This window comes from Diaporthe amygdali (assembly GCF_026229845.1).
Source record: "Diaporthe amygdali strain CAA958 chromosome Unknown NODE_25_length_736740_cov_64_583793, whole genome shotgun sequence".
Taxonomy (NCBI): domain Eukaryota; kingdom Fungi; phylum Ascomycota; class Sordariomycetes; order Diaporthales; family Diaporthaceae; genus Diaporthe; species Diaporthe amygdali.
This window is the reverse complement of record NW_026517045.1, coordinates 634,171-655,524: the sequence shown is the minus strand read 5'-3', so window position 1 is coordinate 655,524 and position 21,354 is coordinate 634,171. Positions and strand designations below refer to the sequence as shown.

The window sequence follows — 21,354 nt, the reverse complement described above, 5'->3', positions numbered from 1 at the left end:
AACAAACCATGTCTGACGTTGACCTGCTGGCTATATAGCATAATGTTAATGCTTGTCATCCGAGCTGTATCTGCGCAAAGGTTCATCCAAATCGTAAGAAACTAAACTCTAATTTCACATGCTTGCTCCTGATTCTTCAAGCACTTGGCCGTTGTACACGCCTCGTAGTCGATCACTGCGAGTTGAACAGAAAGACTGTTGCAGTCAAGTATGAGCAGTACTTTCGTGATTTGGCCGCTGCGCCGTCACATGTCCAACTTCAGAGTTGCCGCGGCTTACAAGGACCAGCATCTTTACCCCAGATATTCCTTTAAGCTGCAACGATCATCACCTCTCCAATCATCGCGTCACGCCCTCCCCCGCAAAACGACTCTGGGAGCGCAAAAACAGCAAGCTTTTCCCTATTTATCAAATCGTCCGTGACTCGGCCGACGCCACCCCTGGCCCTGCCTCGCTTTTCCACGAACCATCACAATCGTTGTGGGATCGTACCCCAGCCTCCGCAAGAAACAGCGCTCGGTAATGCAACAGTGGTTTGCGTTACGAAATATACCTGGCTGGATTAGGAAATCCATCGACAAAAGACACCCATGCGTGCAGTCCTCAAAAATTCCGTCAGTTTGCGGGGTAGAGGTAACCTCAATCAGCTGTATGCCCGTTTGCACCATTTGTAGATTCTCTTGGAAATTGCAAAGAGACGTCATGCGCGGTACCTCCATGTATAAAATCCCCATCTGCCAGCCTCAGCTTTCGTTTCTGGAAAACTTCCGCGGATCACTTTCCAGCTCCAGTCACTGCTTCGTCTGAGCAGAACACCCGTGCCCTACTGAGCCCTACCGAACTCAAACGCCATGCTTATTGCCAAAGTTCTCCCTACCCTCGTCCTCGGCGTCGGAAGCGTGCTTGCAGATGGCACATCCATCGTCAACGCCATCTCGGCCATCCAAAACGCCACCAATGAACTGACAACCACGGTCAGCAACTTCAATGGGAACATCCTCGGGGCGCTGCCTATCATCGTGCAGTCCACTGAGCTCCTCGCAACTATCAAAAAGGGTACCCAAACCGCGGAGGACTCAGCCGCCCTTGCCGACCTCGAAGCAGTTACCGTCGGCTTAGCCACTATCACACTTGTCGGCAACGTCAACGCGTCCCTGGATGCCATTGTCGACGCCAAACCAAAATTCGACCGCAACTTGTTGACCCCAGTCGTCCTTTTGAATCTCGAGCAGCAGAAGTCTGCTTCGTCAGACTTCAGCGATGCTGTCGTAAGCAAACTGCCGGCTACATTTGTTTCCACTGGACAGCAGCTTGCCGCGCAAATCAGTGAAGCTTTTAGCGAGGCCATCAGTATCTATAGTGGAGGAATTCTGGATTAGTGAAGAGGTACAGCTTTTGGAACGGTGACGTGGTGGAATTTACCTTCTACATGATAATGTATATATTATTCAGCAAAATTATCCGCATGGATCATGCCTATCCGGACATAAAACCATCCCTCTAGTCATGTCAATATATCCTTGAATTTGCTTGCTCAATTGACAGAGCATCAGCACATTGACACACTTCACATTTTCGTAAACGCATACTCACCTTCGACCATCAGCGAAGGGTGACTTGGTGTCTGACCTGTCTACAGCGAATTGCACGGCAGGCATGGATATGCGCGCGCTGTAAAGAGGGATCCCAGCGCAGATCGTGAATGCAATCGGCAGAGCTGATTTAGTTTCGTACCTCGGAATGAGAAAACTTCCGCGGGCGTCAGAATCACTCAAATTGCATAGCATGAAAACGTGCTTTTTGCAATGAATCCCCCTAAATTGATTGATCTGCAACACATCGAAAAGAAGAGAATACACATTGCAATGAGAGCCGCTTCACCAACACACAGCCCGAATAGCTACTGACTATGAGTCGGGAGGATCCCTCGAATGCTTTCCCTGTCATGATACCTCGCCCGACTGAGCATCATCACGCGAATGACGCGCGGTACTGGTCCCAGAAGGAGTACATGCGGTCTTCCTGGCCGGTGGTAAACTCTTCGTAGCATGTGTCGTAAGTATAGTCCATGTAGTTGTGGATGGGGTCTACGCCAGCCGCAGTGCAGGTATCCCGACCCTCTGGGCAGCCAGAAGCAGCACTGGCCTCAGCCGGCGTGTCATCCACGCTGTCGCCAGAGCCAGAGCAACCGCCCTGGAACGTATGGTACAGGCCGAACCAGTGGCCAATTTCGTGGACAGCAGTAAGCCCGAGGTTGTAGTTTGTCTCAGAGCCTCCAGGAACAGTGGAGGACAGAATGGTGCAACCGTCGAGGTAGAAGTTGCTATCAGAGCCGCTAGTGCTGGTTGGGAAGTAGCAATAGCCCAGATAATCCATCGAATTGACAAAGTACAGATTTACTGCAACATTTCCAGTTAGTTATCAGATAACCGGGAAAGAAGCGTTATCCCAGAGAATTTAAAAGGTAGGGAGTCATCCGCCCATCGTCTGTCTCGAAGGCTGAAGCATTTTGCTAGGCTTCAATACAAGAGGAGGCTGCTTACAGTCCGCATATGTTCCTTTACGGAGAGATCTCTTCATAGTTGTCTCGGAGCCGTCGCTGGCCCAATTAGAGTTCACAGTCCAGTCGGTTCCAGCATTGACGAAGGAAATTCCATGTGGTGCGTATGCCGTGTTCATAGCATCCAGTTGGGAGCTGATCGAACTGGCCTATACCGAGTATTAGCCATGACGAATGAGGCGGAGGACAGGTAAGCGAAGATGATTAATGAAGAGCCACGTACACTGAGGTAGCCTCCAGAGGTAGAGGTCGAACTGGCCAGAACGTGGAAGTAAGTATTGACCTCGACAGTAGCCAAAGCCGAGGTCGCGTTGCCTGCAAGACGGGCATCCTTTTCGATCTGGTATAGAGCCTTGGCAATAGCAATCTGTTCCTCCGTGGGCTCAGGAGCACCGCAAGCGCGCTGGGCAACAGCATGCGAAGCCGCAAGGGCAGCGATGAAGATAGATTTGGGCAACATGCTGCTTGGGTGAGGGATCAGGGTTGGTAAAGAAGGACTGAGCTTAATCGAAGAAACTTATTCTCCTGGTAGTGTCGAGTGTGGTATATCCATCGTAGTCAGAGCTGAGGGACAGGGTCCATGTGCTTTAATAGTCGAGTTGATTGTATCTGGCCATCACAAATTAGGGCAAAATGCATATAAGGTCGGACTCCTATCCTATCTACATAAGACGCGTCAACCTAATCTCTTTCATCAGCCAACTTTCGATCGTGCGCTGCAACTTTCCAGACCTTCCTTTCTCATACACCGGCCGAGTACCACCACGACTACGAAAACGCAGCATCTCTATGGGGATAGGCGGAGCGATATCCGCCTATCGCTAAGCTGCATTCCCCGGATCTTTCAAAAGGCCTGATTGCCGTTGAGTTCTTGGCGATGTCAAGAGGCGTTCGGCTGTCGTTCGGCATGGAGACTAGCCTGCCTGTACATCAGGAACGACGTTGTGTGTACGGCGGCGTGATAGGATCACCTGAACAATTATCATGCTTCGCTTGATAAATAGGGAAGCATTGGGGCTGCTTTATCTTGCTGTTGGTTCGCCCAGGCCGCCTTGGCATGAGCCCGTCCTGATAAGCCCTGGGCCACCCAGGTAATTATCAACGTTTCGTACATATGTAGGCTGCTGGTCGACCTGGCTTCCTTGAAATTGGCCCAGCATCTGCCGCCGGGCCGTCGATCACCCACTTCTCGTTGGCTGGTTTCGCCGGTGTGCCTGCATAAGCATACGCCCAGACTCCTCATCGCCAACGACACAGTCGGCACACTCGATCAAGCGATTTCGCCAAGCGTTGCCCAGAAATGCCCAGACGACCCTGTGAGGACATAACTCATGGAAGAAAATAAGACCTCCCTTATCAGGAAGTTGGCCAGGTCGTGCGACGCGTAATGCGAATAGGTGTAGGTCCGAGCCCCGGCGCTCCGCGGCCTTGTGTGGTGCTTTTTTTTTTTCCATAACGGCCCATGGCAATGCAACATGCCATCCACAAGCCCCGCTACTGTTGTTTTGCAGAGAAGGTATGGGATCACTAGGACTAAACTAGTCCATCTTTTGTGCGGAGAATGTTGTGATGATGGGTATTGTTCATACAATTGGCTACACTATGTCATCCACAGCTTCGTTTTAGCGACGGCAAGTATTCTCCCATCTGTAGGGCAAAGTGGGTGCGTCATCTATTTGCACGCGGCTGATGCGCCTGGAGGACAACACTTTTTGAAACGTCCATAGCCATCCGGGAGGCTTTTCGTGAGCCTTCAAGGAATATGCAAAAGCCTATTTAGAGGTAATGGGAAGTGCATTGTAAAGATTTTGCCTGTGGGGGGCGGAAGTATACAATTATACAATCAATCACTTGGTCACTCAAATAAGCACAACAAGTAAGTATCAAATTTCGTCGTCTCTTTTTTTTTCTCACAAAGATGACAAGTACTACCGATATCTTCTTAACAAGGCTATTTTGCACATAGATCCGAGCCCTCGTGCCCTATACCGCGCCGCCTAGATACTCCCAAGCCGCGAGCGCGTGTGTCTTCACGACTGCCATGAAGTCCTCAACCGAGACACTCTCGTTCTTTGCGCCCATGGTATCCGGTGGCACCCCAAAAATGTACGCTGGGACACCATGGTAGCGATAGAATTTGCAGTCCGTCGCCCCCATGCTCGGTATCGCCAACGGCTTCCGTCCAGTGACCCTCTGCGCATTTCGGGCCAGAATATCCACCATGGGGTGGTCGTGCTCGCACGCAGCGGCCGGGTTGCTGGCAGCCGTTTGAATTTCGACCTTGGCTTCTGGATATCTCTCCAGGACCTGATGGATCACAGCCATGACAGCATCCGCCTTGAGGCCCAGGGGCATCCTGATATCCGCCTCGAATACGCAATGCCCAGGTATCATATTCACTTTTAGACCGCCGTGGAGCGTGCCGATGTTCAGTGTACATTTCATGGCAATATCGGCCGCTCCCTTCCCCATACATCTGTCGATTTCTTCTCTCACATCCTCCCTCTGCAAGTACTTCCGGAGCCCCGGGTCCAAGTCGGGCACGATATCCTCAACAACAGCCAGCTCAGAGATGAGGTTGGCAGCAATCCTTGTCGCGCTCTTGCTTAAGTGTGTAAAAGCCCCGTGGGCCCCAGGGCCCGTATCGACCACGAAAGTCAACCTTAGCGTCCCCTTCTCCGCGAAGCGGATCGTATTCAGACCCCCAGGCTCGGCGTTGATGGCCACATCACCCGCCCACCTGCTCTTCTCTCCGCGGGCGAGCTCATTCCCATCTTCGTCATGCTCCAACAGCCACCTCGTGCCGAACTTGCCACCCGTCTCCTCGTCACTTACAGCACACAGTCCAACGCTGCCGCTTAAATGCTCCCTGTACCGATGGATATAGCCAAAGGCGATCACGCTTGCCGCAGTGCCGGCCTTCATGTCTACCGTGCCCCTGCCACACAGTCTACCATCGACAATATCCCCCGACCACGGGTTGCGTTCCCAGTCCTTCCCGTCTCCAGCGGGGAATACGTCCATGTGTCCGTTCATGACAAGCCTCGGGCCCTGCACGTCACCACAGGCAAAGTCGGCGAGCACATTGGGGGCTTGCTCTCCGCCGGGTGCAATGACGTGACTTTGGATATTGTGCTGCGAAGACAGGTAGTCACGAATCACAGCAGCCGCAGCGCGAGTATCGCCCGGTGGGTTGGGGGAGGCAGCCTGGACGAGGCGCTGGAGAAAGGCGACGTGTGCTTGAGCATCGGCGGTGATGGTGTCAAGGAGGGCCTGAGAGTTCATTGTGCCAATTGACAATATAGTAGGTCATGCGTGAATGGTTAAAAGGAAGCATTTGAGACTCAGCACTGAGGAAAACACTATATTGCATCCTCAAATCGGACATGGCGTTGCACATTCAGGTTGAAGTGAGAGGCGTGAGTCATCCGGCGTAGCTAAACACCAAGAGCAACTTCACTACTTACATGTCCGTGTTGGTTGAGGTGGAGAAGCGATGGGCAATTGGTGCATGATCAACCCGGCAACTCCTATGACGCACAACGTCTTAGCCAAAGCTTAGGTGATAATCTCCCGTTGATCTCGGGAGAAACGGGCCATTGACGCTCACAGGCTGCACAGGTCAGATAGCTATATGTCGCATACCAAGTAACAAACCAGCAGCGGGGTGGGTATGCGTGTATGTTTCATTTCAAGAAATTATCCATGCTTGTATTGTAACCCTTGCCAACGCCATGCTCATGCCGCACAATTCCTCCACGCAGAGTAAGTCCTCGGACCAGGTTGGTATTCTAAAGAAAGCACCGTCGCCCACTTATTTCCGGGCTTTGTCCGTCTCTCTAGTATTCTCGGTGGCTTCCTTGACGATCCCCACTGCCTCTGACACGACGTCACCCCCTTTGCGCCAAGTGTACAATCTCACGCCTTCCTTCTCCAATGTGTCGTGCGCCCTTTCCAGCCTCCTCCTCCAGAGCTCCAGCTTCTTGTTCACAGGCATGTTCTGGCCCCCTTGCTGCATAGTGTGTCCAGTCGTAGATCCCAGAATAGAGTCGAAGGTGGAAGCCGTCCCAGTCCGATTCGGTGGGTCGGGCCTGGGTGTAGACGCCGGGGCAGAAGCGTCCAGGTTTAGGCTGTCGATGTCCGAGTTGGACGCCGCGCGCCGCAGAGCCCTTGCCCTGGGACTGAGATTCAGCAGAGACGGGGTGCCGCGACGTCGAGGAGGCGGTGGTGGCGGCGGCTGCTTATTTGCCGTTGAAGAGTAAGTGCTGGAAGGCGATTGAGCGTTAGAGGTGTTGGTGTTCGATTTTGTAGAGCCGGCGTTACTGTTGCTCCCGCTGCTTGGTTTTCTAGGTGGAAGCGTTGGGCTCTTTCCCAACGCCTGGCCCGACGAGTTCTGCATCTGTGTGAGGGGATGAGGAATTGCGCTCCTCGGTTGGGATGCTGCTGGGATCTTGGCCGATGAGGCTGGCCCAGCCTCATTGGTGGGCGCTTCAGTCCTGGAAGCGTTTGAAGATTCGCTCCTGAGTGCTGCGGGCTTGCTGGGCCTTGGAGGAGGGGGCTTCTTGCGCGGTGCCGGCTCTTGCAGACCGACAGACCGCGATGGGCCATCCATTGACTTGTGCAACTTATCCTCTTCCTTCGGAGTCATATTTTGCGGCTCATCCGAGAAGTCGATCAAATCTTCCTCAGCCGGTTCTTCTTGTCTAGAAGCCCCAGTAGCAGTCCTAGATGGCAGAGCCGGTCTACGCGAAGGATGATCGCTTCCAGAATCTTTCCTTGAGTGCGCATTGGTAGATTGTTGTCTGCTGGGCGCACCTGATGGTGCAGGCCCGTTGAACGCAGAGTCGAAATAACCGGTCTGCTCTGGCGTAGTGACATCGCGTATGAAGACAGCAAGTATCCGCCCCGGGTTCGCGACCGCAAGGTCAGTATACACCTCCAGGTCCGCCTCACCACTGTCACCAACGAGGATGAATCTCCGTCTGGGGAAGTCACGCAGAATCTTTTCCAATGTTCCTTTCTTCCTCTCGGCGACTGGCTCAAAGATACCCTGTAACATGCCGCTGTATTGTTTCAAATGAAGAGACCCAGGAGGGAGGCCTGCCAGGCGGAAGAAGGTGGCAATGACAGGGAAAAGCTGCCAGGGGCTGTTGGAGCAGTAGTGGAAGCTCACGCCCATCCTGTGGAGCTCGCCGTACCACTCTTCGACGCCGGCGACGGTGAGGTCTTTGAGGTCGCGGATGAATGTGTTGCGAAAGATTTCTCTAGCACCCAGAGATATGCTAGATTTCTTTATGGTGTCGTCGATGTCGCTGATGACGCTGACGCCGTTGTCTCCGATGACTTCGACGGGCTCGACCGCGGACAGCTTCTCGTTTGCCAGCACGCGGACGTGTGTGGGGACAAAGTCTAGTGCTGCTCGGATGGAGAAGTGGCCAGCGTCGTTGGTCATGACCGTCCGGGACACGGATTGGTCGTTGTTATAGAAGAACAGCGTCACAGGCAGATCGACCAGCGGAGTGGTCAAGAATGGACCGAGACGGGCCATTAGGTTGGCGTTGGCCACAGCCAGTTCGGCTTCGGTCAACTCCATTGTGGCGCCGCCATTGTTGACAGGCCTCGCAGAGAGTCTCGGAGAAGAGGGCACAGACATGGGCGTGGCGCTTCCGCTTGCACTCCGGCTTCGAAGGGATGTCCCCGGGCCTTCACCATCCGAGTCATCTGCCTTGGGAGTCTCGCTGTACCCTCCTTTAAGAGCAGCCTCTTTCTCAGCCTGGCCTCGCCTCTCAATCATCTCAGCCTCCTTGTCGATCTTTTGCTGCTCCCTCGCGTCCTCGCGATCCTCGTGACCGGTTCTGAGAGACCCTGGTTGTCCAGAAGGCTGCTGTAACTGTTGCGGCACACCACTGAGCCTCCTCGCAAGACCAATCAGGACCCTATTTTTCCTTGTCATCGGCCCCTTGTGCGGCGCATATACCCATCCCCGCACGTCCACGTCGACCACGGCCTTCTTGTCCTCCATTCTCGCCCATTCGTTGCGCCAGTAGTCCTCTTCGCTGAGGTCGGCCTCCCTGCGCTCGCCTTCGACATGCGCCGACGGCTGCCTATCGTCGTCCCTGAACCGCCGAACATGCCTGGCGGCGTACGAAGGGAACAGGATCATCTGCTCGTCCCCTTTGCTGATGATAGCAACATTGGGGAACGAGCCAGGTATTGACACCTTGTAGCTCTGGTCATCCACGTCCACGACGCCGCGTATCCTCGTGTTGTCGTACTGGTTGCGAATCTCAGACGCGGTGGCGACGCCGGCCTGGTAGACACTTTTGGCAAAACCTGCAAGTTTCCTGCGCCGCGTGCCAGGCTCCCGATCGCCGTACTGGCCGGGATCGCTGCCGCCGTAGCCATAGCCGTTACCGTAGCCATAGCCGCTGCCGCCACTGCCCGACTGGGCCATCTTGATGCCTTCGGTCTTGTCGCCTGGGCCTATTGTCTTGCCAGGCACATTCCCCCGCCTGCCTTGGATCTTTCGGTGCTGGTGGTGATGTCCCTGCCGCGCGGCACCAGGTTGCGGCCCCAGCAGCAAGCGTCGACTGCTCTGCGCGGCCCTTGTGAGGTGGTCAACCCAGCGGGTCTTGGAGAGTCGTCGTTGCTGGTGGCCGAGGATGTAGCGGTAGATGCGCGACTGCAGGCGGTGCTTGTAGTATGGAAGGGTGTCTAGGCGGAAGTCGAGCAGGCGCTCTCGGTATCGCTCGCGCACGGCGTGGGGGAAGAGAAAGCGCAGCAGGCTCTGCTTGTGGTGAGGATGGGGTTGGCCGAACAAGCGTCGGAAAGGCCTGAAGGGCGCCACTTTGGCCGACTGTGTGCCCTGCAGCCTCGTCGGCGGGGAGCGCGTAGGGCAGTGCTTGGGGCTCTCTTTTATGCGCAATGTCCGCCGGGGGTGTTGTACTGCGAGGGTCGTTCGTCTTGTGTCGCCTCGGGGAGATTATTGGGAGCTAGCTGGCTGCCTGGATCACTCAGCCTCGGCACGGTGTGGCACGGTACCAAGGTATCATCAGGTGCTGCTGCTGGTGGATCAATTGGATCAATGCTCGATGGGCTACAGCATGCTGAGAACAGGCCCTCGGATAGGTCCGTCGATAGCAGTCCAGGTCAGATCAAGGCACAGCTGCCAGGCCCAGCATCCGCAGCCAAAAGACAAGACACGATCAGCCTTGAAGGTGCTGGTGCTTGGTGCTGCCCGTGGTGCTTGTGGGACATTTGTGTGGTCCGAGGAATGGGGAAAAGGCACCAAGATGCGCATATATCAACGGGTGGGTGGTGATGCAAATGTTTCAGTGGGGGAGTCAGCAGGAGCTCCTAGTGCCGGTGCCAGTAACCGTTACGTCACCTGCATGTGCAGCTCTCAGCGCTCACCCTGTCTGCGCCTGTCCATCACCCCTGGCAGCGGACGCTTAATGCTTGGTATAGTGGGTGGCACGGTCAGCCAGTCATACGCACCCGAGGCTCACATGGATCTATCTACCGTAGTATCTAGACTAAGTAGACTACATTGCGATACAAAGGCAGCCTCGTCCACGATGAATACAGCCTCACTGCAGAAGAGTATTCAACAACTCAAGCGACAGGATCAAGTGACCTCCGCCAGGGGGCACGCTGCACACAAAAGACCATGATCTGGCCAGGTGGTGATGAGGGCGCATAGAACCTGAGGAGCAACAAGAGGGTATGATATTGCGGTGGTCAACGGTGGTCAACGACCACAACCTGTAGAGACTAAATGCCAAAGCGCTTCACCCTACTTCTTCCCCCTTCCCTTGCCCTTCACATTCTTTGGCCCTGCATCCGCAGCCTTGAAGGCCGGTCCGTCTTTGACCTTGTTCAGGCTGGATTTTCCTTCCCCCTTGCCCTTCTTCCGCAGGTTCAGCACCGCGCCCTTGCCCGCACGCTCGGCAGCTCCCTTTTTCCAAAGCCTGCCATTCTGCCTCTCGGCCTTGTTATCCAACTTCTTCTTGTCCTTGTTGCTCAGCCGGCCGTTCGCGTGCTTCTTCTTCAGGCTTTCCCTCAAGGCGTCTAGCTTGGGTGGCGCGGCCCCCTTCGAAGCCTCCTTCGCCTTCTTCTTGTCGTGCTCCGTCTCGAACCATGTCCGCTTGGGCCGTGACTTGATCTCAGCTGCGTGCTTGATCAGGTTCTCGCCCTTTTGGATTTCCATGTCCGCCTGCTGCAGTTGCTTCAGCTCCTTCTCCTCCGCCAAGATCTCATCCACTTCCTCCTCAAGCTCATCCACCTTGGACTGCCACTCCTTCGCGTGCACGATATCGATCGTAATACTTCTGGTCTTTGTGCCTTGGTCTTTGCCTGCTTTAACGGCTGCCTTGACGAGCTTGCGGTCCGAGTCCGCGACGAGCGTGATGGCAGTACCCTTTCGTCCAGCACGGGCCGTCCGGCCCACCCTGTGTAGGTAGACGTCGATTTCTTTTGGTGCGTCGTAGTTGATGACCGTTTCCACGCCCCTGATGTCGAGACCACGAGAGGCAAGATTGGTAGCCAACAGGAAGGCAACCTCGCCGGTCCGGAAGGCTTCAATGTTGGCCACACGCTCTGTCTGGTTCAAGTTGCCATGCAGCTCCCTGGCAGTCAGCCCCAAGAGGCCCAGGATGACGCGTGCACGGTGTGCTTCTTGTTTCCTTGAGAAGAAAATAATGGCCTTATTTGTGTAGAGCTTGGTGCAAATATGGAGAAGGTAGCCGAGGCGCAGCTGCTCGTTGTTGCGTAGACGCATGAATTCTTGGACAAGCGTGTTGACTGTCGTCTTCTGCGAATCTACCATGATCCGGGCGGGCTTGTTCATGCCAAGGCGGATGAGGTTGTCGACTGAGGAGTTCATGGTGGCCGAAAACAGCATGGACTGGCGGGATTTGGGTATCTCCCCTAGAATCTCGTTCAGCTCGTTTGCGAAACCGTCCTCGAGCATGCGATCAGCCTCGTCCAAGACCAAGATTTCGACTCCCTCGACGGTGAAGCTTGCCGAGTTGCGCATGTGATCGATGAAACGTCCTGGGGTGGCAATCACGACATCAGGACGATGCCGCAGTTCCGCTTCCTGGACCTTGAGGCTCAGGCCTCCCACGGCTAGACAGAACGTGATGTCGGTGAAACTAGCCAGCTTCGTAGCCACAGCATGACACTGGATTGCCAGCTCACGAGTCGGCGTGAGAACAACCACGCGGGTAGTCGGGACCTTCTTTGGTCGGTAGAGCAGTCGCTCCAGGATGGGGACAATGAAGGCCGCCGTCTTTCCCGAACCTGTGGCAGCGCCACCGACAAGATCCTTACCCATAAGCGCGATTGGGATTGCCTTTGCCTGGATGGGTGTGGGATTGGAGAACCCCACGGCTGCAAGGCCCCGAAGAATTGGACGAGATAGTGACATGGCCATGAAGGAGCCCGCGTTGTCCTTCTTTCCGGGTTTGGCCTTCTCCTCGGGGGCAAAGAAAGCGACCCTCTTGGCGATCTCTTCGGCATCCTCGTCGTTGTCGTCGTCGGAATCGGAGTCTTCGACATCGTCATCGGGATGCTCGACTGGTGTAGCGACAGAGTCGTTGTCAGATGCGGCGTCGTCTTCCCCATCCTCGCTCTCGCCTTCTTCAGAATTTCTCTTGAGCACCCCATCCTCATCTTCCGACTCCTCTACTTCGGAGTCAACGTCCATGCCAAAAGCATCCTCCGCGAGCATCTCCTCGTCGTCGTCAAGCTCATCGGCAAGCTCGTCGGCATCGCCGCTGTCCTCTCCGTCTGTCTCAGCTTCTTGTGTGGTGTCGCCGTCGCCTTTGCTTTGCTTTTTACTCGTCCTCCTTCGTATTATGCTTTCTAGAACCTGTCTCGGGCCCGCTGTCACGGATTTTGTTGCTCCGTCAAAGGTCCACTCCTCAATGTCTTCGGCCACATAATTTGAGTCGTCGTCGAAATCGAAGTCCGAGGCCAGAGCGCCGTCGTCTCCATCGGCATCGGGGTCGGTCACGGTGGCTGTGGATGTCTTGGTGGATGTGGGCTTTTTCGTCTTCTTCTGCGGCGGCAGGTCAAGTACGTCTTCATTGTCGGATAATGTGAGGATGAAATCATCCTCAGCCTTGCGCTTGGAAGGCGCCATGGTCAGACAGCTGCACTCGAATAGACCGTTTCAAACTCGAGGAACCTGCAGCAACAGAATGGGGAGAGTTTGGTGTCGCAAAACCGAAGGGAATCGCTTGTCGAGGCCGTAGGGTAGCTAGCGGCGCATGGCAACTTTTCTACCGGGCGGTGAGGCGATCGCTGGGGTCCCGCAGCAACCTGCAGGGAACCCTGGCTTCAGCGCATACAAACGGGTCTACCCCAATGCACCAGCAAAAAAACTTCATTTACACATATACAAAAGATTGTCCGGCCCACTGCAGTCTGTCCCATAACAGGTCAATCTATGGCAGTTCATCCCGAGGCACTTATCCCATGAGAATTGATCCCGTGGCAGTACCTTAGAACAGGTTATCCCGTTGCGAATGATCCTTTAGCAGGTTAATCTGCGACAGGCTATTCAATGGCAGGCAGTCCCGTGGCAGGCGATGCCATTATGTGTCATCCTAGAGGAGATTATCTGACTAGACTGGTATGTTCGTTGAGGTTAGACAGAACGGTGTACACTTTAAGCTCATGTAAGACATTGTACAAGTTTATGTTCTAAGTTTACATCCTAGCGAACTGAAGTGAAAACACAGCCAGCATTACTCCCCAGGTTTCCTCCTGTCATTAAAATTTCCCCGTCGCGAGACCTAGATTTCCAAATCCATGACTTTGATATTATTACCGTGAATAACATCCGAACGATAAGACTGATTATCACCTAATAAATTCGAGGCAGGGTCTCTATCCAGCCTGAACCACTCATTTAATTACACCTAACACAGATTCATTTAAGAGACTGTCCATGCTTAGCTTGGCCCTTTTGGTGGAGGTTCCTCCTCAACGTGGCATCGTTGAAGCCCACGGCACTTTTCATCGTGCTGTCAAAGACCTTCTTGCCACCTACGGCATTCAGGAACCAAACCACAAATGCATTTGTACCTTTCCAGATGTAGCTGTTCCCGCTGCCATCAAGAGCGTGCACCACTTGACGTGCGAACTCAGTAGGACTCATTGTTGTCTTCTCATGTTTCAGACTCCTCTCCTTGACTTTGTGTTCCACGTCGGCATAAATACTATCCGAGCCGAAATTGATATTGTCCGCGGACATCAGCGGGGTCGAAACCTCGCCCATGTACAATGTCACGACTTTCAATCCCAGCGGCTCTACCTCAAGCCTGAGAGTGTCCGAGTATGAGGCAACTGCTGCCTTGGTTGCGTTGTAGGCCGAGGAGAAAGGAGATGGCAGGCGTGCTAGAACAGAGGCAGTGTTCACGATGGTGGGGGGCTGTTTTGACAAGGGCACGGCGGCGAGCAGGAGTGGAGTGAATGCTGTAACCATGTCGAACAAGCCAAACACGTTGGTGTCGAATAGGCTCCGGACTCGTGCTCGGTCTGCCTCGATAGCGGGTGCTTCGTACACTGTGGCATGATTAGTTCACTAGTAGTATTCTTCTTTGCCGTCTGGTGCCATCAACACCATTGCAAAATCAATGTGGTCTTCTGAAACACGTACGTGTGCCCGCATTGTTGAAGAGGATATTGAGGGTGCCTCCAGTAAGCTGCACTATCTCGTCCTTCAATGCAGTGATACTCTCTGGCTTTGTGACATCGAGTATGAAAGTCTCGATACCCTTCTCCTCTAAGTTAGACAAAGCTTTTCTTGAGCGAGCGGTTGCAAATGTGCAAAAGCCTCGGGCTGCGAACTCCAGCGCGAGAGCATTGCCTGCACTTCCTGCTGAGCAGCTGTCATCGAACCAAGAGGTCTTAGCTAAGCACCAGAAATGTTGAGGGTCGGGAACAATGATGCGTTACCCTGTAATGAGGACGGTCGGCCGCTCGTGATCCTGTGGTTTAGCCGCCATCTCAATTTCTTCTAAAGTAGAGGTCGATAGGGAGTTAATCTAAGATATGATGTAAGAGCAATATATATGATGTGATGCGATGATCGCACCTGTCCATTTGACACACACGATGCCTGACATTTATATCTTGTTATTTACGCAGAGGAAACCTCAATCTATCATCTCCTCATCACTATCTGAGAGCTAGGTGCAGTCCGTCCTTTCAAAGAACCATCTGGAAGCTTAGTGATCAACGACGACCCTGAAAATATCGATTAGTGAACATGAATCAACGGAGTGAATTTCGCTGTCACCTCCACGCTCGGGCCTACCACTAGGGGTTTCGTCATTCAACACATCACTAATCAGAGAAGTTTTAATCATCCACCCAGAAATAACTCGATCAGATATCAAAGAGAATCCAGCCCGAAGACGGAACTATCAGTCTATCCGATCCTCAATGTTCTAATTATGCCACGGGTATCGCACAAACTTGGTTCTAGCTTAGAATATGTTCAAGTTCTTCACGATCATCCCAGAACTACTAGAACAGACTGGCTTTGTCCATTGATATTCGAAGGAGTTCCTACAATCAGTTGGGCCACCCTTTCACGGAATTGAAGAATGCCAACTTCCCCGGCAACACCATGTAAAACACTCTGTCAGGTTATGTAAGCAAAAGCATCCACTGCTAACAACATGGAAACGACATATGTCTACCTTGTGACCAGAGTCAACTATTGCCTCGGCAAAGCTCCAGTGGCTAATCTCCTTCAAGAGCCATCCGCAATTGTCAGTGCTACTGTCTAGGACCCAGTCCAGGCAGCCGCGCCTTAAACGATCTATCTAGAGCCGACGGCACTAGATCTAATACTATGAGTCTCGACTCGCACGGCGCTTCGGGCTTTAAATCAGGGGATAGAGAACTCAAAATAGAATACAAAAATCCCAACCATCTAGAGGTCATCATGCTAATGCGGCTATCAGCAACTCTAAAGATCCCTCCAACATAGCCGCGTCGAGAAGCAGGGTGGGCCATCCTTCGTCCATGACCTCGTAGCGCCTCTATAAGCGTCGATCCATTCATTAAAGCCGGTGCTGTCCACGGGAACTCCCTCCGCCCTTCCCTTCGCCGAAAGGTATAGCTGGGATATGCCAGATACATCTGACATGCCATTCCTTCATTGATCCTGTCCAACAGGTTTCTCGTGATCCAAGCCAAGCAGCAAGTCATCTAGAAGGTCTAAGACCTCGCATCTGTGCAGGCAATCACGTAACTTCATCTTCAGGTCCTCGGCCACCTCCTGGACCACGTCTTCCTTCGCCTCAGCGGGCATGCAGCACGTCCAGTACGCATCATGATGTCCTGCTACCCTACGATCACATGCATCTTCGTCAATATCAAAATGTCTCAGCGAGTTGCGGATGTAGGATGTGCAAGACCCACACAGAGGTCGAGTACCACCGAACAATGGTAGCTTCGACGCCTTTTCGACCCCATTCTAATTGTCATGTTAGAAACCAGTCTCATAGGGACCCAAGGAAAAGTCCGTCAGGTTGGGCGATAATAACGTACCTGACGAGACACCCAGTGCGCACATAAGATTGCCTCGCAATGAGGCTCGACTCGCAGCATCAAGTCTGCTTGCTTTCGACCCGGCCACCATGTAGGATCCGTACAACCTTTTGTCTTTCTAAAAAGTGTCTTCAGGAGCTTGAATGCCTCAAAGCCGTAGCCGTACGGTCTGCTACTTGCAGCTTCGTCCACCAAAGACTTCAACACCCGGACAGCGTACCTGTGTGCCTGTCCCTCGCGTATGTCTCCATCAGATTCGTTGTGGATCACAGCGACTTCCAAAGGCTTTCCGCGTTGTATCAACTTGAGTCGTTCCATCGACAATCTCATTTGCACGTGCGTGCGAAACCAATGGCCGATACTTGAACAGTCGTTCAGAATGATGTTTGCATCTTGTCCGCTCGTAAGTGTACTTGCGAGCTTGGCCCAGTGGCCCACCGTTGTCTTCTGCCGCATGAGCTCGTCCCACACCATGCAAGCTTCTCGCAACGCATCCAACGACCTCAGTCTAAGTTGATCATAGGGTTTGATGGTAATCTTATCAGCCCAAGGGGCTACATCCAAGACTGCAGACAGCCGCTCGATGCAGAGCAAGAGGACGGCCCTAGAGGATGTGAACAGTAGATGCAGGAACCTCACATAGGTAGTGGATTTTGAGGCATCCGCTTTGCCTTTTTGCATCAAGAAGAACTTGAAGTCCTCCTGCTGTCTGTAGCCCAAATCATCCCACCATGCTTGAACTTGGTGCTTGAAACGCCAACAAACCGCTAGACCCCCTTCGAGCTTGTCTGCGGCTGCACGCACCCGACATGCGGCTTTTTCTGCACTCTGGTGTACTTTGTAGTACTCGCCCCTTCGTTCGGAGCCGACGGCTGGGATGCTGATCAAGCCTTTACTCAATCCATGCGAAATTTCTCTGAGCTCGAGGATGAGTTGATTGTCGATGAGATGATTGTCGTCCCAGAAAACTTTTACCTCAACCTTGTGTAAGACGGTCACGACTGGGTGCATCCATGCCGTAGTGAAGTTCGATATGAAAAGGAGTCTGGCCTGTATTTTCCCGACCTCGCGCTTCAATTCTGTCCACTCTCCGCTGCTGAGCTCTGTGGTAAAGGTATCAAGTCGCAAGCCCTCCAACTGTCGCTAACAATCGGCCGTACTCTTCTTTTCCACGGTTGAACTGATGACTGAGCGTCGAAAACGCTTGAAGCTTGAGGCGAGGCAGTATCTGACACATTCGGCACCCACCGAGTATTTTTGGGTTATGTCACTTTCGAGCAGCATCTGGAGAAACCGCTGTAGTACTTCAATGTGTTTCTCAAGCGGTATCAGTTCGTGGCTCATGCCGTGCTCCGCCTGAGTCATCTGAATGATTGCGATTTCTAGTGCGCGACTATAGGGCCACCCATGCCCGATCTTGCTGAGAATGTTGGGGATATCATCCTCCTCAGCAAGCGATTTCATCATCCTGATAACAATGTGATTAGCTTGAAGACACCGGCGGTGTAATATCATGAAAACATATTTCACGTACTCCTTGGTATTTTGACTCGTCGGCCGCAGCACGCCCTCGTCTGCGCCTAAACGAACCTCTCCGATGGGGACTTTTTCACCAAAGCTCTCATCCTGTGTGCTTACTGCCATGTAGGCATTGCCCATTTCGAGGCACATAGCCAAAACTTCGCCGGTGGAACGGCACATCGCCTCCGCGGAACTGCTCAGCTTTTCAGCTCTACTGGTCGCGCGATACGACTTCGCATTACAAGACAATTCCTGACAGTCTGGACCGACTTCGGCGTGTACCTGCAGCATGTTCAAGGCACAAGAGGCACCGATTACGAACTCTCGAGCGCTGAGCGGCATCCTTGCTGGGTCTCCAACGTCTCCTTGTTGTGCCCCGTCTCCGTCCGCACCAGGTTTTCGGTCCAGCTTCAGGTCCGCGAGGCCGTCCATAATGGAATCTGGACTCGACATCTTGGAATCCTCAGTTTGAGCACATCTGCCTCACTCGTGTATTGTGTATTTGTCAAGTCCAAGTGAAGCGTGGCAGCTCTTGTTTCATACCCCGTAGCTGCTCTTCGATGTGAGTTGTTCTGTTGGCAGTAGTGGTCGTAAAAGGATGGTTTCGGTGGTGAGACTGAGATGAAGCCCAGCGGTCACTCGAGTCACTCCGCCTTTTACAGGCAGAAATCAGCTGAGTGTCCCCAGGAACGGCAAGTAGGGGTCTTTTTTTGGGGGGGGGGAGGCTCACGCTCTTTCTGCTGTAAATGGGCCAGACGACAGCTGAGTTTTTAGTGCAAGAGCAATTGTGAGGCAAACGGAGCCGTGGAGCACAATCCTAAACCGATCCGTTCTTGCTTTTCACTGGATGCTGGAAAGCGGGTTGTTTCGTAGGTGAAAGTCAGCCTTTTCGATTTTGAGGAGCTTGCAGCTGGTCACCAAGATGGGCTCTGGACTTTGTGAAAGCAGCGGACCACCACTACTTTGGACTAGGAGAGAGAAATGTTACAGATGACTTCTGTGATCATTGGGCCTCTCTTATCATCTGTCAAATAAAGGAAAAAGAGAGGGGGGCAAAAATAAGAACAAAAAGTTGTCACCGACGGTGGATGGATGTGAGGGTGGTGATGTCGGTTTGGGCGTTGGACGCAAACGGGTCAGGGTTCTGGGTCAGGGTTTTGGTACAGTGTACTGTCCCTAGGTGTTTAGGTACTTAGGTACTCCCGCCTACCCGATTAGGTGGGCCCCCACATGGGCACCTGATTCTGTCGCTTCTGGTTGGGCCGCTCCCCTCCGAGCTCCAAATGGTCCCCCTCTGTGTTGTTTGCCTGTGTTGATTGGGCGACCACGGGCTGTTTTCCAGATTGCGTTTTCTTGCCAGAGCCAGATCCACGCCGGCGACGCCGTCCTTGTTTCCTCTGTCTGTCTGTCATTCTGTCAGTCTGTCCCTCAGCATCCGCAACTTGCATCTGCAATCAGCATCAGCTTCTGCTTCTGCCTCCTGCTAGCTCTCCCTCACCTCACCCGCCCCTCATCCGTTGCAGCCTAGACATTGATTTGTTGTGTGCCTGATCCAAGCAGCTCTCTTCACTTTCTACTTTCTCCCCTCCAAAACCCCCACTTCTAAATTTCCTTCGAGAGATACCCAACGTCATCCCATTCTCGCACCCTGCGCCGCTGCTTCGCGACAGCCTCCAAGCGCCCGCACGATCGATCGATCTTTTGCTCCCAGACCTCGAAGTACACAAGAACAAAATGGGTGAATCACGGTCAGCATAACGCTCGCTCCCCTCTGGCCACGCGACTGCCAGCACCACGTCGTGTTTACGCTGTTGTGCTGGCGTCGGTCGGGCCCGCGGTCACTTTGTCATGGAAACGGACAACTGACGCTTCCTACAACATCACAGTCAAGAACTCATCGCATGGCTGAACAGCCTCCTCCAGCTCAACATGACAAAGGTTGAGCAATGTGGTACAGGGTGGGTACAGCCCGGCTCCCAGGCAACCATCGGCCTTCCTCCGTGCCGATACGTCCGACGCGTTTCTGCACCGCATCACGATAAGCACGAGGGGCAGACGTGAAAGCTAACCGATGGTTTCTCGCCCCAGGGCTGCTCTTTGCCAGGTGTTCGACAGCATCTTCGGCGATATCCCCATGGCTCGCGTCAAGTTCAATGTGAACACCGAATATGCCTACATTCAGAACTTCAAGATCTTGCAGAGTCAGTACAACCCGGCCTAGTGCCACACCCGCAGGCCATCTGCTGCCGGCTCAGTCCAGACCAGTCCAGTGCTTCAGCTGACATGACACACACCTCGGTCCAGACTCGTTTGCCAAGCACCAGGTTGACAAATCGGTCCCCGTCGAGGCCCTGGTGAAGTGCAAGATGCAGGACAACCTCGAGTTCCTGCAGTGGACGAAGCGATTCTGGGACCAATACTACCCCGGCGGCGACTACGATGCTGTCAGCCGGCGGAAAGGACAGGGCATGTCAGCCGGCGGTTCCGGTGCAGCACCGCGGGCCGCGGCCGCCGGCGGAGGGGCACGACGGGCCGTTGGGGGCACGACACCCTCGGGCGGACCTCGCCTGGGTGCCAAGGCAGCCCCGGCCTCGGCGGCGCTGCAGGCGGAGAACACCCAGCTCAAGGAGACGGTGGTGGGCCTCGAGCGCGAGCGCGACTTCTACTTCTCGAAGCTGAGGGACATAGAGCTTCTCGTTCAGCAGGCATGCGAGGAAGATCCCGAGCTGGACAAGGAGGAGGGCTTGATCAAGAACATCCAGACCATCCTGTACTCGACAGAAGAGGGCTTTGAGATTCCCGAGGGCGAGGGCGAGGATCAGGAGACGTTTTGATCGGCAGTGATCAACGCAACGGGCAGCTGGGGACGCTTAGGGCTTCGACGGTGGAAGCTATAATGTGCTCTGGGGATGGAGGAGGAGCTTCATGGCTTTCGAGGGTGCACTGCGTTCATCTACAGGCTCAGGCTACTACTGGTGCTGCTGCTTCAATCTGAAGGGGTCCAGCTCCGGTGCAGTCGCATACAAATTTGGGTTGTCTTGACCGGGAAACATGCCGTGGGAAACTCCACCATGATAGAGAGAACAAGAGAGAATAAACAATGAGACCCCTTGACTCCTTGTGTGTATTGGGTGCTCGCTCGGTGGGTGCGACAGTGATGCTGCGACGGGTTTTGGGTGCACCACCGCGTCGCGCAACTGATCACACTACCCTGAACGATCTATCTTTTTTAGGTGGGGTCGTGAACTGGTCCCTGATGCTACATGCTGCCAAGAAGAGCCTTCGAATGTTTATGCCCTTGCCTTATCTCAACCCTCTCTCTCTCTCTCTCTCTGTGTGTGTGTGTGTTCGATTCTCACCGCTGTGTTGCGTTGTTGAGTGATAGAATTTTCAACAACAGAAAAATAGGGGTTCACAGGTTCACGGCGCTTCTGTCTTGGAAATCTGGATACAAGAGACTGGTCAGCCAGACATACAGTACCCACGGACAGGTCAGCTCCACTGGTTGCGTTGGCAGGTGGTCGTGCTCCCCCAAATGCGGTCATTGTGGAGAAGGCGACCGCAATCGACAGCGCATGACAAGCTCCATCCAGGTGCCAGCCTTGACTTTGCGACCGTCTCCAAACCTTGCCGCGCTTGAGACGGGCGAGGTGTGAGGAGGACGAGTTGCTGGGCCAGCAGCAGGCGCCCGTCATTTCTGG

At 53.8% G+C, this 21,354-nt stretch overlaps 8 protein-coding genes across 8 annotated transcripts; 2 read left to right on the top strand and 6 right to left on the bottom strand.

Moving 5' to 3' along the window:
- Positions 1–851: 851 nt before the first annotated feature.
- J7T55_008048 (uncharacterized protein) lies at positions 852–1,379 on the top strand (the record flags this gene model as incomplete). Its single annotated transcript, XM_053131202.1, has 1 exon — positions 852–1,379. One exon carries the CDS (start codon positions 852–854, stop codon positions 1,377–1,379), a length of 528 nt encoding a protein of 175 aa, XP_052990882.1.
- Positions 1,380–1,971: 592 nt separating this feature from the next.
- J7T55_008047 (metalloprotease) lies at positions 1,972–3,020 on the bottom strand (the record flags this gene model as incomplete). The annotated part of the gene is made up of 3 exons (XM_053131201.1): positions 1,972–2,399; positions 2,544–2,709; positions 2,784–3,020. 3 exons carry the CDS (start codon positions 3,018–3,020, stop codon positions 1,972–1,974), a joined length of 831 nt encoding a protein of 276 aa, XP_052990881.1.
- A 1,523-nt stretch (positions 3,021–4,543) lies between these two features.
- Positions 4,544–5,845, bottom strand: J7T55_008046 (uncharacterized protein; the record flags this gene model as incomplete). The annotated part of the gene is made up of 1 exon (XM_053131200.1): positions 4,544–5,845. One exon carries the CDS (start codon positions 5,843–5,845, stop codon positions 4,544–4,546), a length of 1,302 nt encoding a protein of 433 aa, XP_052990880.1.
- A 529-nt stretch (positions 5,846–6,374) lies between these two features.
- On the bottom strand, positions 6,375–9,485 carry J7T55_008045 (uncharacterized protein; the record flags this gene model as incomplete). Its single annotated transcript, XM_053131199.1, has 1 exon — positions 6,375–9,485. The coding sequence occupies one exon, from the start codon at positions 9,483–9,485 to the stop codon at positions 6,375–6,377; it is 3,111 nt and encodes a 1,036-aa protein (XP_052990879.1).
- An 870-nt stretch (positions 9,486–10,355) lies between these two features.
- J7T55_008044 (uncharacterized protein) lies at positions 10,356–12,707 on the bottom strand (the record flags this gene model as incomplete). Its single annotated transcript, XM_053131198.1, has 1 exon — positions 10,356–12,707. One exon carries the CDS (start codon positions 12,705–12,707, stop codon positions 10,356–10,358), a length of 2,352 nt encoding a protein of 783 aa, XP_052990878.1.
- A 792-nt stretch (positions 12,708–13,499) lies between these two features.
- On the bottom strand, positions 13,500–14,577 carry J7T55_008043 (oxidoreductase; the record flags this gene model as incomplete). The annotated part of the gene is made up of 3 exons (XM_053131197.1): positions 13,500–14,134; positions 14,229–14,458; positions 14,528–14,577. 3 exons carry the CDS (start codon positions 14,575–14,577, stop codon positions 13,500–13,502), a joined length of 915 nt encoding a protein of 304 aa, XP_052990877.1.
- Positions 14,578–15,737: 1,160 nt separating this feature from the next.
- On the bottom strand, positions 15,738–18,106 carry J7T55_008042 (uncharacterized protein; the record flags this gene model as incomplete). Its single annotated transcript, XM_053131196.1, has 4 exons — positions 15,738–16,058; positions 16,133–17,235; positions 17,293–17,600; positions 17,667–18,106. 4 exons carry the CDS (start codon positions 18,104–18,106, stop codon positions 15,738–15,740), a joined length of 2,172 nt encoding a protein of 723 aa, XP_052990876.1.
- Positions 18,107–19,387: 1,281 nt separating this feature from the next.
- Positions 19,388–20,487, top strand: J7T55_008041 (uncharacterized protein; the record flags this gene model as incomplete). The annotated part of the gene is made up of 4 exons (XM_053131195.1): positions 19,388–19,401; positions 19,540–19,611; positions 19,742–19,854; positions 19,958–20,487. The coding sequence occupies 4 exons, from the start codon at positions 19,388–19,390 to the stop codon at positions 20,485–20,487; spliced, it is 729 nt and encodes a 242-aa protein (XP_052990875.1).
- Between the last annotated feature and the right edge of the window lie 867 nt (positions 20,488–21,354).